At 38.8% G+C, this 16,394-nt stretch overlaps 2 protein-coding genes across 4 annotated transcripts in view; one reads left to right on the forward strand and one right to left on the reverse strand.

Moving 5' to 3' along the window:
* Positions 1–1,164: 1,164 nt before the first annotated feature.
* gucy2g (guanylate cyclase 2g) lies at positions 1,165–13,722 on the reverse strand. Its single transcript, XM_035997860.1, has 22 exons — positions 13,369–13,722; positions 11,536–11,884; positions 11,301–11,425; positions 10,979–11,161; positions 10,742–10,886; positions 10,102–10,237; positions 9,899–10,002; positions 9,536–9,702; positions 9,268–9,405; positions 9,052–9,135; positions 8,233–8,337; positions 7,953–8,024; positions 6,787–6,949; positions 6,529–6,684; positions 5,988–6,165; positions 4,182–4,322; positions 3,755–3,947; positions 2,862–3,036; positions 2,401–2,499; positions 1,583–1,674; positions 1,383–1,490; positions 1,165–1,251 (listed from the first exon to the last, which is right to left on the reverse strand). Exons 1-22 carry the CDS (start codon positions 13,720–13,722, stop codon positions 1,165–1,167), a joined length of 3,354 nt encoding a protein of 1,117 aa, XP_035853753.1.
* A 704-nt stretch (positions 13,723–14,426) lies between these two features.
* acsl5 (acyl-CoA synthetase long chain family member 5) overlaps positions 14,427–16,394 on the forward strand; it is a 13,517-nt gene continuing 11,549 nt past the window's right edge. Inside the window, exons 1-2 of one of the 3 annotated variants that reach the window (XM_035997604.1) lie at positions 14,427–14,441; positions 14,522–14,589. In XM_035997604.1, coding sequence (XP_035853497.1) covers positions 14,540–14,589 — 50 coding nt within the window. In that variant the 5' untranslated portion in view covers positions 14,427–14,441; positions 14,522–14,539. Of the gene's footprint in view, positions 14,442–14,517; positions 14,590–16,394 lie in introns of those variants that run through there. The other 2 variants (XM_031315729.1, XM_031315728.2) reach the window with 2 other exon arrangements.

Genomic DNA, 16,394 nt, shown 5'->3' on the forward strand with positions numbered 1-16,394 from the left:
TAGGGTGACCAGATGAGAATGGGTAAAATTCGGGACGGGACGAGACGGGGGGGGGGGCATGGATTTCAAAACTCCGCACCAAAATGATTTATTATTTTTATTCAGGAATTCAACTGTCTGTCATGTAAACCCGAAAATACAAATAAAAAATCATTAAAATCATGAATCAATGACAATCAAGTGTCATTATGAAACAAATAAAACAAACTCCTTCCTACATACATTGGAAAACGCTTTGTTTGCATCACGTAAAACTGCAGTAATCCAGGGGTATTTACCTACCCAGTCCTCCCGGTACCTGTAGAGACGTTTTTTGCTTTTTAGCTACGTGTTCATCGGGTCCCGGGACACAATGAGCAGCCGACGGGAGCTGGCTGCAGGATGACGCCATGAACAGTTTTTAATGTTCTATCAGACTATAACTACTCGAGAGTCTGCTCTTGAGACTTTGCTCTAATTTTCGTCTGGGGGTCGTCTGTAATTTACTGTATGTGTTGCATGTGACACATTGACCAAAGTTGTTGTTGCACGTTGAGAAAACAGGCTATAAATAGTAAGGAGACGTGTGGAAACAGGCTGATTTGTGAACATGTGTGTCAATGACAACTCCTCCTAAAAACTCCTGTCTAAATCTTTCTTTTTCTTCTTTGCTTCATCCCTGCAAATCAGCCACCGACAACATGCAGCACTTGTTTCTAGCGGACATCCAAAAACCCTGTCTCGTGTATGGTATTACGCCATGTCCCTTGTCACTTCTCACGTGTTTTCGTAACAAAACGTAGTGTAGAGACTAGACTCGAGGATTCCTCCTGGCATTGATGCCAACTTGGTGACCCTCTTAGCGACTTAATTTCCAAAAAGCGACTAGCAACACATGTAGTGACTTCGGACCATCATGATAAAAAGCAGTGTGAAAACGAGACAACAAGAGAGCAAGTTGAGTGGTGTGAAAAGTACCGAAAACTGGCGACTTTGAAAGTCTTGTAGTGGGAACTTGAGTCTGTTGTAATCCAGGTTCTCAGCTCTACAGTGTTATATATTATCACTCCAGTCTCTGTCCACATTTTGTCTCCTCTTTACAAGTCGTTTTGCATTCTGTGAAACCTACCGAATTATTCTTTTCAGATGTTCCTTTGTCCAAAATGTGATCCGAATGTCTTGTTGTTAAATGTGCACTGTAGTCGTAGTCATCGTAGTTTTGGCCACGGTTTTCTGCGTCCTTTTCTCAGCAGCTCTGACCATTCCCAGTTTCTTGAGCAGAGATATCACAAATACAGGTGAAAATACACCAACATGAAATACTACATACTAACTGTGCTTGAAAATAGACTGTTATAGACAGAGTCTCTGATGGCTCTCTTTAAAGAAAAAGTTAACTGTACCTCTGTTTGTAGTTTGAGACTGTCAGCTGGTGGAGGGCTGTGAGCAATAAGAGGAGGATTAAATCCCTCCTTTCTCAGCAGCCAGTAGGTCTTATGAGATCCTTTACCCTGTCATTGACACAAACACACACTGGTCAAAAACATAGTTTGTATATCTTATTGGTGAAAAAAAACCTAAAACATGCAGATTCTTAAGTCACCTTCATTTCGACTTCCCCTCTTTCCTCCAGCTCAAACGATCCAGCCTGGACCAAAATGTCCGCAGTGCACTGAGATACATGAATCCTCAGGGCTGTAAATATACAGAAGAGTGTCAAACATTAAAAATAAATATATAAATAAATATATTTAAAATAAATAAAATAAATAAACTAATAAACTAATAAATGCAAAAATAATCACAAATAAATAAATGACAGGAATAATTAAATAGAAAAATAAATAATTAGTAGGATACAAGGGTAAATAAAGAAGCAAATTAAAACAGAAATATCAATTTGTCATCAGTATCATGTTTTCAATTATTAATGGCTACATTTATTTTTAATATTATGTTTGGAACATTTAATGGCATATTCATATATTTATAGAGTCAATTATTTATTTTTGATTTTGGCAGCTTCCAACCTCCACAGATCTCAGACACGGCGATGCTTTGAGCTAAATGCTAAAGTCAGTATGCTCACATAGACGATGCTAACGTGCTGATGTTTAGCAGGTCAAATTTACCAGTTCACCATCTTAGTTTAACATGTTAGCATGCTAACAGTTGCTGATTTGCATTAAAAGTACAGCTGTAGTTAAGGAGAATGTAAGTAGTTTTGCAAATATTTGGTCACGTTGACGCTCGAGGAAAAGTCAGGATTCATCCTCTTTGGACCATGAATGACTGTACACAATTTTAAAGGCAACCCATCCAATTGTTGTCAAAATATTTCACTCAAACTATACTGGGGTTCCCTACATTGACAACAATCCCTTTTGTGAACAGCATCTGCAACAGTGTGACTTCACTTACGTAAGCTGTTACTTTCCATGCGAGAGGCCGTGTTCACCGTGTCGCCAAAGAGACAGTAGCGAGGCATAGTGGTGCCTACCACTCCAGCAACCACTGGACCTACAAAACCCACAACAAACTCTTTAGTATTAAGTAGTTAATGTACAAACTTCAGCAAAGTTCTTAATGAAAAGTGTGTAGGACCCATTGGACTGTCTAAAAACTAGGACCAGAAACTCTGCGAACTTAGATGGAACCAGTTATCCTGTACAATGCCGGTCACTTTTACTCACTTTTTATTTAATTACAACAATTTCTGGTTCCTAAATATTGCATGTACAAGAATATGAATAAATAATAAATAGTACATGGAAACTATACAAAGAATGTCCTTTTGTTAGAAACTTTAATTAATCCAAGTACCTTTTAAAGGAAAAAAGGCAGCAACAAAAAAAAGTTAAATAAAAATAAAAATGTCCTACCAGAATGTATCCCAATGCGGATTGCAAGACTCTGAGTTGGCATGTGGTGGATTCTGAAGACCTTGATGGCACTCAGAAAATGAAGAGCCATTGTAGATATCTCCAAAGCGTGCTGATAGCCGTTGCTGATGGGTAAACCACTTGCTACCATGTATGCATCACCAATTGTTTCCACCTTGCAAAGATGACAGGGGATTTAAAGTAAGTAGTTTTTTTCTGCCAAAAGAGCAATGTGCAATTACATTGAAAATCTTGATATTTTAAAGGAATAGTTTAGTTTAACTTGTTGGCTTTCTTGCCGAGAGTTAGATGAAAACATCAATACTACTCTCATGTCTGTGCAGTAAAAATGAAGCTACAGCCAGTTAGCTTAGCTTAGCATAAAGACTGGAAACAGCTAGCCTGGCTCTGTCCAAAAGAAACACAATTTGCCTAAAGCTCACTAATTAACATATTAAATGTCATTTGTTTCATCTTTACACAACAAAAACAAATTAAATGTGTTTATTAGTGGACTTTAGAGAAGCTTTAGTTGTCTTTTTTTTGTGATTGTGTTACATTTGGACGGAGCCAGCCAGACTAGCTGTTTTCTAGTCTTAATGCAAAGCTAAGCTAACCAGCTGCTGGCTATACCTTCATATCTAATGCACACACATGAGAGTGATATGTGTGTATTTCCCAAAATTACGGGTAGTCTTTTAAAAAAACAACGTAGAGTCCGCCCGAGTAGCTCAGTTGGTAGAGCGTGCGGCCATATACTAAAGAGGTTTATTCCTCGACGCAGAGGTCCTGCGGCAGGTTTCCTGCATGTCTTCCCCCTTTCTCTCCCTTTTCATGCTGTCCTGGTGATTAAAGTTGAATGAGAGACTAAAATCGTTGGGTGTGTGACTAACTTTATAGACATCGTACATCTTGATGATGTCGTCAAAGAGGCTGTAGAGGTCGTTGAGGAACGTCACCACCTCCATCGCAGAGCTGACGGAGCACATGGACGTGAAGCCCACTATGTCGGAGAAGAAGATGGTCACCATGTCGTAGCTCTGAGGCTCCACTGACTTCCCCGCCATCAGCTGATCTGCGATGTACCTACGGCCAATGAAGCACCAGCACTGACAAGGTGAGGGATGTAGTCATGGACGCCTGTTCAACCGGTGCCTCCGGCCATATGCTCATATGATTTGAATGGGTTGATCATTTTTTATTTTATTTTATTTGCACACATATAAGATAATGCATAAAATCAAGATAATGAAAAAAAATAAGAAATATGTCAGGAGAGGTCAACAAGCCACAGGCTTTCGATGCACATAGATCTGTTACCTTGGTAACATGCTGGAGAGAAGCTTGTCCGCACGGGTCTTCTCTGCTGTGAGCTGATTGGTCCTCTCCTCCACCACCTCCTCCAAGTGATTTGCATATTTCTCCAACTTTTCCACCATATTATCCAAGATATTTGCATGACTACAGTACAGAAAATCATGATCACCTCCTTTAAGGAGTGTTCGGGTTGAGTTTGTTCGTTTGTTAGTCAACAGAATGTCTAAAATTTTCATTTTCATTTCAATAATGCTTAACATTAACACATGGGCATTTATGAACATTTTTACTTTTGACTTCTTAAAGGGTAATTATGGTATTTTTCCACCTGGACCCTATTTTTCCATCCATTGGTGTCTAAGTGAGTGAGTGAACAAAAAACTTTGAAAATTATCCAGTATTGGGCGAGAACGCTGTAACCAGCAGCCGCGAAACTGGGCTGCCATGTAATCCTAAGGGGCAAATGTTCACCGTCAGTTTCTGTCCACTAAAAGTGCTGTTTTTGCCACTGACAGGCTCAGCTTTCATGTAAATAAACAATACTTTTAGTGTATAGAGCCAGCATATTTTCACATGTCAATTAAGGGTTTATTTCAGCCAAACCAGAGTGGTGATTGTTAGAACAGTGGAAAGACAAACCAAGACTGCTTTTGATAGTTTTGTTCTGTTTCTGACTTTGAATGATTTGTGTGTTTTACGATGATAAAAAATTGTGGATTTAAATGAAGTCTGGTGGGTTTGGCAATAGTGATTTCAAGGCTGTTTCATGTTAAACAACAAGGTCTCTTTAACAAAAAGGTTGACCTCTGTAAGGATCCTTTAGAAATTAGAACAATAATCTCAGCATGTCAGTGGCAAAACAAGCGCTTTTAGTGGACATAAATTGCCGGTGCGCAATGGCCCATTAACGCTACATTGCAGCTTGTTTCCCCGCGTCGACTGCAGTGGTCTTCCATAATACTGGACCAATTTAATAAAATAAAAATAAAAAGTTACCAAAGTTACCCTTTAACTACTGCATTAACTTAAAGGACCAGTGTATAGGATTTAGTTGCGTCTAGTGGTTAGGTTGCAGGTTGCAACCAACTGAATAACCTTCCCCTCACCCCTCCCTTTTCAAGCTTGTAGTAGAACCTACGGTGGACTGCAGGTAACGGAAAAAACATGTAAAAATACCATTTGAAGAGCCAGTGTTTGTTTTTTTCCCCTTCTAGGCAACTGTAGAAACATGGCAGTGCAACATGGCGGACTCTGTGGGAGAGGACCCTGTCCCTGCCCGATCTGTACCTAAAAACAGTGCAGAGATGGTTAAGGTCAGGATAGCGCATTGGTCAGGTAAGAGGACCTGAACAAATTAGGTTTCCAATACGGATCAGGCAATGACAGGGCCCGCTCCCTATTTAGATATTAACGGCTCATTCTAAGCGAAAACACGATTCCTAGTTACAGGTGATTATACACCACCATAGGTCTCTATGAAAACATATTTATAGTATTTTCCATTTTTGCCAATAGATCCCTCTAAATCCTACACACTGGTCCCTAAGTGAAAATGTGGCACATGTATCTAGTCACTACATTTATTTTAAAGCAGAAAACAGATTTATAAAATTGTACAGCCCTGGCGAAGGTATGCGCTCTCTGAATGCTTTCTAATTAATGACAACAAGCAATTAATTAAGTCAAATTTAGGTGCATAAACATATTACATACAGCAGGCCCAAAGGAGAGACATGGAGAACAATTTATTTTCTCACAGCATTTCGGAGCATATTCTGGCCAAGGAATATAAAATGTCAGAGGCCTGACCTATTTGGGCTGTTGTCCCTCAGCTGTCTTCGTATCGCTGCAAACGGCGGTCGGTGGTCAGGGTTTTCATTCCAGCAGGCCTTCAGCAGTAAATTAATGTTCTCATCACACAGCTCCTCAGACAGCGCTGGTCGGAGGTATTGACCTTGGTGAGGCTTCTGCAACTGCATGATAATCTCTGTAGAAAACATGCAGCAAGAAGCAGGAATCATCGCAGTGTTGGGATTTTGCTTTGAGGTCCTTTAAGCAGTGTGGCATTGTTGGCCCTTCCACCACTTTTGTCCAAACTAAAATGCCAACAACTAGTTGATAGATTACCACGAAATCTGGTACAAACATCCATGTCCTCCTAAGGATTAATCCCAGGAACTTTAACTCATTATGAGCATGTTAACATGCTGATGTTAGCATTTAGCTCAAAGCGCTGCTGTGCCTAACGACAGCCTCACAGAGCTGTTAGCATGGCTGTACATCATGTACCACTATGTAAATGAATAAGTGGCTAAAGAAAATGAATGAATAGGCTTTGTATCATGCTGACCTTTGGGCTCCAGGTTGACTTCATGATATGGGCCAGACTTAGCATTGTACATGAGTTCCCACATGATGATGGCAAAGCTGAAGATGTCAGCTTTGGGCGTCCCATTGACCTGGAGACTGACTTGTCTCAGAAGCTCGGGGGCTGTCCAGTACAGCGCTACAACAAATCAAATCACCTCACACACGTTATGGTGCATTTCTCGTTCAAATTCAATTAAAACTTAAATGCAAATATATTTAAGATGACAGTTTTACTAACCTTCTGGGTTTTCCAGTGGGATGATATGTTTTTTTCCCCCATATTTAAACTCCCACAGGCCGAAGCCAGAGAGTTTTATCTGGAGCCGACTGTCCACCAGACATGTGCTGGGCTTCAGGTTCCCGTGAAATCTCAGGTTACTTTTGTGAATGAACTCCATTCCCTAAAACATAAACAGGTTCAAAACATGGATTGGCCTGTTAATTGCAATGTAAAAATAAACACAGCCCTGCACTATAACTGCATTTTGTGTTTGTTTTAAGGGTCAAAAATCTGATGTTTGACCCTTTTTTTTCAAGTTTTATTTTGTGCAAAGAGTTGTGTTTTTGTGCTTTATTTAAGGTACATTCAGGGCCGTATTGTAACAACAGTTGACGTGTCTAAGTTAATGCTCTCTATATTTATTCTGGAATTATTTTTAAGCAACCTGGGAGGAGTTTATATTCTAAAAAAAAAAAAAAACATTGGGAATTTCATCTGCTGATTCCAACAATTTTAAGATATTAAAATATTAAGGGTTTTTTTTATCGTCATCGCAATATCAACTGGCCCAATATACATATCGCAAAAGGCTGCAACATATCGCGATAGAAAATATCAGTAGAAAACTGAGATTCTTTTTTTAGTGGTGCCTTTTATGTTTAATTCAATGTTCAATTTGTTCAATAAAAGAATTTTAGAAATGATTTTCTTCTATTTGTTTCAAATTCAACAATTTGTTGTATTTCAAAAGAATACTGAAAGTAGCAGAAATGCAGAACTGAGTACATTTTAATTTTATCACAAGTAATATCGTTGCATCATCATGATCATCATGATATTCAACAATGTTATCGCATATTTTCCTCATATCGAGCAGCCCTATAAAATATGACGACATTTAGACCGATCAAAAATTAACCAGAATTTTATCTCTTCAACTGTCCCAGAAGGGTGGTTGGGTTTCTCTGGCAGTGTGAAGAAGGCTTTGCCACACCATTTAGACCTTAATGTTGAGAAATAAACATACATGACTTGCGTTTTTTAATTTATTTATTACTATTTCTATATGCCCTTATTATTTATAAAATACCATTATGAAACTTTGTAGGCTATATCAATGATTGACGTGTCTGTCCCTCCATTAAATCATGGCAATGACATGCTACTTAAATGAATTGACTCACATTGACAATGTCATAAGCAAACGAAAGCTTAAACATCCCCTCCAGCTCAACATCTGTAGACCTCAGAACATCCTGCAGAAAAGAAGCGTTTATTGAGTAATCAAGCGTTTATTGTTAATTGTACAAAACATTGTGTATATAAAATAACAAATGGCAAAGGATAAACATAACACAATGCATGTGAGTTTAAAAAGGGCTGGAGTAAATTATAACAGTTTAAAACCATTATATGAAATGAAGTAGAAGTGTGTGTGCATGCAGTACAGGCTGAGACACTGACCTTTAGACTGCCTTTCCTGCAGTACTGGGTGACCAAACAGACATTTGGTGGCTCGATGCAAACACCAAAGAACTGAACCAAGTTCTCGTGTTTCATCTCTTTTATCTGTCTTAAAGAGTTCAAGATGGTGAGGCGCACAATATGAAATTTCATAAGTAAGGAAAAAACTACTTCAATTATATATGTCTTAAAGAATAACATCTTCAGCATTTGAATGGTTATTTGTTACAACAATAATTTCTGCAGCGTTATTTTAAAGGTCCCATATTTTGCTCATTTTCAAGTTCATACTAAATGTTTACATGCTTTATTCTTAAAAAAAAAACATTATTTTTCTCATACTGTCTGTCTAATTATACTGTACCTGTTTCACCCTCTGTCTGAAATGCTCTGTTTTAACGCCTGTCTCTTTAAGACCAGTCTGCTCTGATTGGTCAGCGTTGCCGGGACTTTATCATCTGCGCTCTTGGTGTCTCAGCATCAGTGCAGCCGGGGAATGACTGTAACCGCACTATAGCAGCACTTTCTACCTATATATAGTATAGTTGTGACATCACAACTGTACAGAAGTCCTGACGGCTCGTTTAAAGGTACAGTTTCTGAATACGGGCTGTGTGCATTTCTCTGTAGATTGAGCGTTTTAATATTTTATTTTATTTTGTTTTAATACTTTAAACTAATGATGTTTTTTCTTCATCTGAACACTGTGATATGACTCTTTTTAGTTGCTGGATTTTACATTTATCAGAATGAAAACAAAAAAACCACAGCAGATAAACAAAAAAAAAAGGTTGATGTAGAACAGTAGAGGGACTTTACCGAATTGAACTCTGCGATAATGGAAGGTTTCTGGAAGTTACAGTTAACATGGTTCTTGATGTACTTGATGGCCACTTGATTTCCCTATATTGAAACACATTACATCCAATAAGGGAAAACACTGACCGTATCTTGGCATATGAAAACATACTGTAACTTTCAACATTAATCTGTAATTGCCACTTATGGCCAAAGTGACACTTTAAACTCTGGTACCTGGTAGAGACCTATGGTGGTGTAGACATGTTCTCTCCCTGTCTTGTCCCTGAGGCCATAGCTGTTGTTGGAGAAATTAGACTGAGAGCCGCTGCTCCCACTGTGTCTGGTTGTGCTCAGAGATAAACCCTGGGATCCCTGGAGGAGACAAAAACACACCCAACAAGCCTGTGAGAACAAAGCCAGGCACGCAAACACACTCATATTGTACATCTACAGATGCATGCTCATGCACTTTTTAATCTTGATCTGTTTTAGTGAGTTTTACTGATTTATCCCTGATGACGGTGATGTTGCTGTAATCGATCAGCCACCAGCAGGAGTCACCGAGCCTCAGCTTGAGACGTAACTTCTGCAGAGTGAGAACTCCGATGCACAAAACTGCCAGCAGACCGATGATGGGGAAGGTCACGAGCAGAGCCAGCAGGGTGATGTCTGCGTCCCATCAAGACAGTAAGTTTTGACGGTGGTTAGCTTGGCCTGAGTGTTTATTTGTGCCAGAATTTTTTTAAGTGCAACAACATAATTCATGCATTAGAGGGTTATGAGTGGTCTAAAAGTAAAATAAAAACTGAGATAATTGGTGTGTTACTGGTTTGCATAATGGCTATTTTGCGAGTGTTACTTTTACCATTAATGAGCCATTCACAGAGTTCATTGTTGAAACCGCATTCTGGTTTGTCAGAGGGAGGTCTTCCTCTCGGCCAGACCACAGAAGCAAACATAGACGTTGGCCTGAAATGACATTTTTTTGATGTGATTTCCCCAAAATGTTTAAAAAAAAATAAAATGCTAGATTGTTTGATGGTATATTTATTTATATGCATAGTTTACCGGACAGCTTTGGTCTGACTGTCAAAATGGAGGATGGGTACAAATTTATTGATGTCTCCCACGTGTTGCAGGTCATAAACGGAATAGTCCACATTTCTCTCCCCCTCGTTGTCAAAGTGGACTAGTCCAGAGGCACCTGCAATGATAAGCAGTGGTTTTAAGTAACTAAGTACATTTACTAAAGCACTCTACTTAAGTACAATTCTTACTACTTTAGTATTACCATTTTCTGCTACTTAATACTCCACTACATTTATTTGATAGCCTTAGTTACTTTACATATTAGTTTATTAATACAAACTATAAATCTAAACTTATAAATTATATTATGTGGATATATTCTTGGCATACTTTGGGCCCCTTAGTACCAATTAAGCATCGTTAACGTCACAGTCTACCTATAGGAAAAAATTATAATCCAATCTGAAATGAGCCATTCTGCAAAGTAAGTATGTTTACTTGTGGTACTTGCAGGTATTTTTACTTGTATTGGAGTATTTTCACACTGTGGTTATAACTACATGCACTAAATGCTAAATACTTCCTCCACCACTGTTTAAAGGTACAAAACCATATTTACTTCTGAGCAGATATTCTGTAATTTCCCTGTTAAAAGCTTTATGAACACACAGCTACCAACCATTAAATCGAATTTTGTTTTTATTTTTTAATCTCTGCAGCAGCTGCTGTCCATCATGAGGGTCTTTGCCATCTTTGAGGACTTCCTTCAGGCCCATCGCATAAAGCAGCACTGCATCGTGCAGGTAGGCAGAGTACGGGCTAACCTGAAATTACAGAAATAATATGATTGTATCTGTGATTTGACTTTTTAGCTGAATAAATGCTGTGAACAGCTCATTAATACATGGATGCTTACCTCTTTTTCAGATGTCAGGTTGCTCTGAAACGGGTGTCTTTTTAGTCTTTCAAAAACTTGCTCAAAGAAGTCATAATACTCGTAGCTGTCGTAGGATTTCTGGCCGATGATGAAGGTCATGTCAAAAGCACTTATGGTACCTTGGTTAAATCTGCTGTTCAGGGCATATTTCCACAAGTTATCCTGCTCAGGAAAGAAGGAAGATAATACATTTGATATTTTTTTTAGTCCTTATACTGAGTTTGGATTATTCCTAATGGTGCAGCAACAACTTACCTCAACTGAATATGTGTGTAACTGCTGTATGGAAAGTTTTACTCACCACACTACCACTGACCTCAAAATGCTGCACCAGAAAGAACATGTAGTCACCATTCATCAGACCCTGACGATCCGCCTCCAGCAACAGAGTCATGGAGTCCTTGCTGTTTGTTAGAATCACAATCACTGGAGTACGGAGGGTCACAGGACAAGAGGACACATTTAGTAGCCAAATCATTGGTAAAAAATGTGGTTAAATATGGTTTTCAAAAGCCAAAAACTACTTTCCTTCTTACCTCTGGCGACTGTTGAGATGAACTTAACATGTTGATGAACCAGCTGAGGATTGCTGGTATCAAACTTGACTGCAGCAGCCAGCTTGAATTTGTCTCTCAGCGGATTCTCAAAGGTTTTCCACAAAGCGTCAACTTTGTCCCAAGTGTTTGATTCCAATCCCCCTCCGATCATCGCTACGTGATTCCATCCGAAGAACTCCAGGGTCTTCACCAGGACCTCCGAGCTTCTTTTAAGAGGTGGCACAACTTTTATGTAGGAATCGTAGATGTCACTGTTGTCCATTTTGGAGGATTGTCCCACAAAGCCGAACATGGGGATGTTCCATGTGGATGCAATGAGACCTGTGACCTGGAAAGCATGTGAAATAATGTTTGAAGATGATCCTGTAAACCACAAAAAGAACTCGATGAAAAGCATTAGATCTTCTATAATTACCATTCTGATCCTGTTGGTGATATGCTGATTTTGGAGGATGTGGTTTGTGGTGCTGTTTAATTCTCTCTCTCTCTTTCTTTACTGCAATTATGTTTTACAGTAAAACAGCTCTACTGTAAATGTGCTTTATAGTAAAACTGCTGTACTGTAAATGTGTTTTACAGTAAAACACAGTACTTCTATTCTATAGTTGTGGTTTACAGTATGATACTGTAATTGCAAATTACAGTAACTAACTGTAAATATGTTTCATGTTATAGATTTACTGGGCATTTTGTGGTATTTTATTGTAAAAATTACAGCAAGGGCTAACAGTGTATTTCTGTTATTTAGCCTACACTGATGTATATAAATAGGGTGGACAAAATAACAGCACCACAACTTTGGCAGTAGACGAATACCACCACAATGCAGGAAATCCTTTCTTCCTGTATCAGTCAAACTCCACAAGTCATCCACCTCATGTCGAGAGATGGACAGCAGAGACATGAGGTGCTGAGTGGCTCCAGTCTCCATTTCTGCTGCTTTGTTTAATCTCTCTCTTTATCTCCCAATAACTGTCTATCCGTGGATCAATCAATCATTACAACTTTCCTATTTATGGGACATTATGTGCAATATCACGGACATAATCATGAACATTTAGAATTAACCATATACGCTTATTGGTTCTTCCGATCCCATATTTTACATAAATCGCTATATTAAACTTCTCATACTATTTTGGATTTGAGAGCTGCATGATATTTTATATTTGCGCTTTAAACTTACCTTCTACTGAAAATGCTGCACAATGATTTCCCTCAGGATAAATTAAGTTATATCTTACGTTAAAGTTGAGTCACCTCTCTAAAACTGTTTTAACAAAAACTAAACATTATAATCTCCATGATAGGAGGATTTATTGCAGGATTGTTGCATTAGACTGCATTAGATTTAGCTCAGTGCAACTACAGTATTTCTTCAGTTTTCTCCCAGGTTTTGCATGATTAATTTGCATAGATTATTTTACATATACCGTTCAACGTGCATTAGTTTTAGCTTGGTGTACCTAATAAACTGGCCAGTGTCAAGTAACATTACTACTGTGTAGAAATACTTTGTTACGCGTAAAAGTCCTGCATTCAAAACTTTACATAAGTAAAAGTATTGGCAACACAGAGTACTTAAATTAACAGTATAGCGTGTTTTACTTTATTTTAAATTTTAATCTGAAAAGTAACTAAAGTTGTCAGATAAACGTACATAAATACATATAAGTTGTAGGACTACTTATGTACAGTATGTGAGTAAATGCTCTTAGTTACTTTTTACCACTGCCTTTAAGCTCTAAAAAAGTAACACAAAAAACAAATCAAATGCATGAATTATCAATTTCCCCATCACATGAATCATACCTCGGCTTCTTCAGGACATGCTGGACCAAATAGCGCCGACACGTTTTCTGTCCACACCTGGTGGATGAATCCTCCCAGGGAAACTTTGGGATTACAGTCTGTATCCATGTACACAAAATCCAGACTGTAGTTCCCCAGGAAGGAGGGATTGGTGTTCACCTTCTCCACGGCTATCTGTATGGCTGAGCCCAGCCGCAGAGCGCTGAAGGGGAAGGACATATTCCAGGGGGCCTGGAAGCCGATGATCAGCTTGTGAGACCCATTGGTGTCATTACTGATGACAGCTGCAGCAGTTAGTGTGAAGTAAAGCACCAATATGTGCCTCACGCCAGGAGAATACACCGCCCTCGACATCTCATCCTATAAGTTGCTTCATGTTACCAGGTTTAAATATCCAACTTCCCTGCTGATGCTGGACAAGTTGGTTTGGGAGGAGGAAAATGTAAATATGTGTTGGAGAGTGGGAGGTACAAAGAGGGCATGAAGTTCATCATTTTCTATAATTTTCTATTCATTTGAGTGTATTGCATCATGACGGTGATGCGGGCCCCAAGCTTAGATTCATTGGAGGTCTTTAAAGCAATAAAGGAGGTTCAAGAAGATGATAATTAGATTAGTCTCATTAAGTGCTTATAATAAAAATGTATGATGAATGTTTCTGTATTGTTTCATGGCTCACATTTATTATTCTTAAATCAAAAATAGCATGTAACTCTCATCTGACAGCATTACGACTTATTTGGGTGAGATGTGAAACAAGTGATTCTAGTTATAACTCAAGTGTCAATCCAGTGTTATAATGTCTTTCTATCTCCAACACTTCCACTGCATGCAAAGCCTTACACACACACAAATAGTTTTATTTAAAGAATTGGCTAATTTAATTAAGACAAATAAAAATACACCAAACAAAAACTCCCAAGTGCAAACTGTGTTGCCGACCTCCTGGGAGTGTTATATAGATAAGCAGGTTGAGCCTTGCTTGGTGGCAGAGGAGTTCACACACCTGTGTGCACTTTAAGGTGCTAATGATCACAGCTGGGCAGATTGTGCATTCGTGGTGTTGCTGGCTTCATCTCCTTTTATTCCCCATGAGATCCCTTCTCAGCCTGGCATCTCCTTTTATTCCCCATGAGATCCCTTCTCAGCCTGGCATCTCCTTTTATTCCCCATGAGATCCCTTCTCAGCCTGGCTCCAACCTCCTCTGCTAATCCCACCAGGTAACCTCTCAAAGCTTCTCCTAATTAGGGGCCGAGCAGCGAAGCTGCGTGGACCCTATTGTTTTTGCCAGTATTATTATTATGGGCCAGTCCTATGCCAAACTCAATCAGTGCGATTTGTGAGCTAATTGTCCTGATGATGTGGCTACAACAGCTATCTAAAATTCAAAACTTTAAAAATTCATAACAAATCAGCCGTACATGGCATGCTACAACGTTGCAACTTGAGCCAAACTGTAGCCCCAGTAGAGCAGAAACTATGCTACCTAGTAACATTTTTTAAGTCCATCACTCTACTTTTGGCAAAAACTGCTAAACTTCTTAAACGTATCAACTCCCACACTTTTGTTTAAATTGACACCAAATTTGGGGAATTTCATCTCCAGACTGTCCTCCACAAATTTACCATTCAAACTGTTTATCAAAAAGTTAGCCCACAGTGCATTAAAAATGTTTTACTGCATACAGTAGTGTAAACAAATCCTGCAATTTCTTCCAAACTAAATCTTTGTTCATGGAAAAACTTTACAACATTTGAAGATCACTGTAGATTTGGTGTGCAGAATTTTATCTCAAAGTGAATTAAAACATTTTTTTAATTGTGTCCTTATCTACGCATTGCAGTCAATGCAAAATAGTGCATCTTTAAACATCAGTTTGGCATTTATTGATCTTTGTGAAAATAAATTACAGGCATCTCTGTTGTCTTCACAAATTCTTGGAATTTTCTAATGAGAAAATAAGTTTTTACAGCGTTTCAATTTTCAAATTCTGCATTTTCACGCAAGCCTGCTCCTTGTCTACTAGGTGTTGTTAATAGCTCCCTGAGATCAGAAACTGCCTACGGCAGAACAAAGGTTCTGAGTTTGAGCACCTGGTGTTGCAACATGATCATCATCGGAAAGTCATGTTATTGAGTCAACCCAGGCTCAATAAAATATAGCCCCAATAGCTAGAGGAGTCATCACCTGGTCAATAGCTAACTGAGATCAACGCTTGCCTTCGGACCTGACAGTTGTGTGTTCAAAGCTCAACGGTCATAAGGTCACATCTCATACATGATCAGCCATTGTGCTTTGGACACCTTCCCTGCGTATTTAAAATTCTCAGCCCTGCCCATCGCTGTGGAGCAGCTATAATGAACCTTTACCTTGAGCTTACTGTCCAGCAAAATCAAATGATTCACACAAGATGACGGGTTAGAAGTTCAGCATTGTTTGTTTAATGAATACATGAAGCTTCGAGTGGAGAAATGTAATGTATCCATCATTCAGTTTGTTTAGATACATCTTCCTCTCATAAAATGTAAAGTTAGATTCATGAGCAGGAAGATGCATCACTGATCAAGGTAGTAAACCGAGTGGTTTTGTTGTTTTAGCCCAACATGGTCTGTTATGACCAATGGCTTACGATGGCAAGCTTTAGCTACAGTCAGTTTGCTGTCTTCATGACTCCTCTCTTTGTGCTTCTGTTATATATTTATTAAGTATTCACCTTTTATTTTGTAACGTCTCCATGGTGGTTGCTGTCCAGAAAATGTTGCATGCATTGACTCACTTTAATCGGTGTGATCAAATGTTAGGCTTTCGTCTCATCTTTCTAAGTTCAGTGTGAAGCATCAAGTAACAATTTGCTGCACCTGCTGATAATGTTTCTGACCTGGAAAAAAGTAAATGTATATATTTATGACTATAATAACCCTTGTGTTGTCTTCCATTCGACCATGTACTTGTCGTCCTGAAAATGAACACTTTTTCTGGCGTTTTTGTCTCTTTTATCGACACTTTTTTCAATGTTTTTGGCTC

Source organism: Sander lucioperca, chromosome 22 (assembly GCF_008315115.2).
Source record: "Sander lucioperca isolate FBNREF2018 chromosome 22, SLUC_FBN_1.2, whole genome shotgun sequence".
NCBI classification, from domain to species: domain Eukaryota; kingdom Metazoa; phylum Chordata; class Actinopteri; order Perciformes; family Percidae; genus Sander; species Sander lucioperca.

Bases quoted from the DNA above. Each gene is read 5' to 3' on its own strand.
- gucy2g (XM_035997860.1), bottom strand. From the start codon at position 13,722: ATGTCGAGGGCGGTGTATTCTCCTGGCGTGAGGCACATATTGGTGCTT. The intron at 10,887-10,978 runs GTAAGCATCCAT...CTGTAATTTCAG, and splicing joins ACCTGACATCTGAAAAAGAG to GTTAGCCCGTACTCTGCCTA. The intron at 9,406-9,535 runs GTAAAACTCACT...TGTCTCCTCCAG, and splicing joins CCGTCATCAGGGATAAATCA to GGATCCCAGGGTTTATCTCT.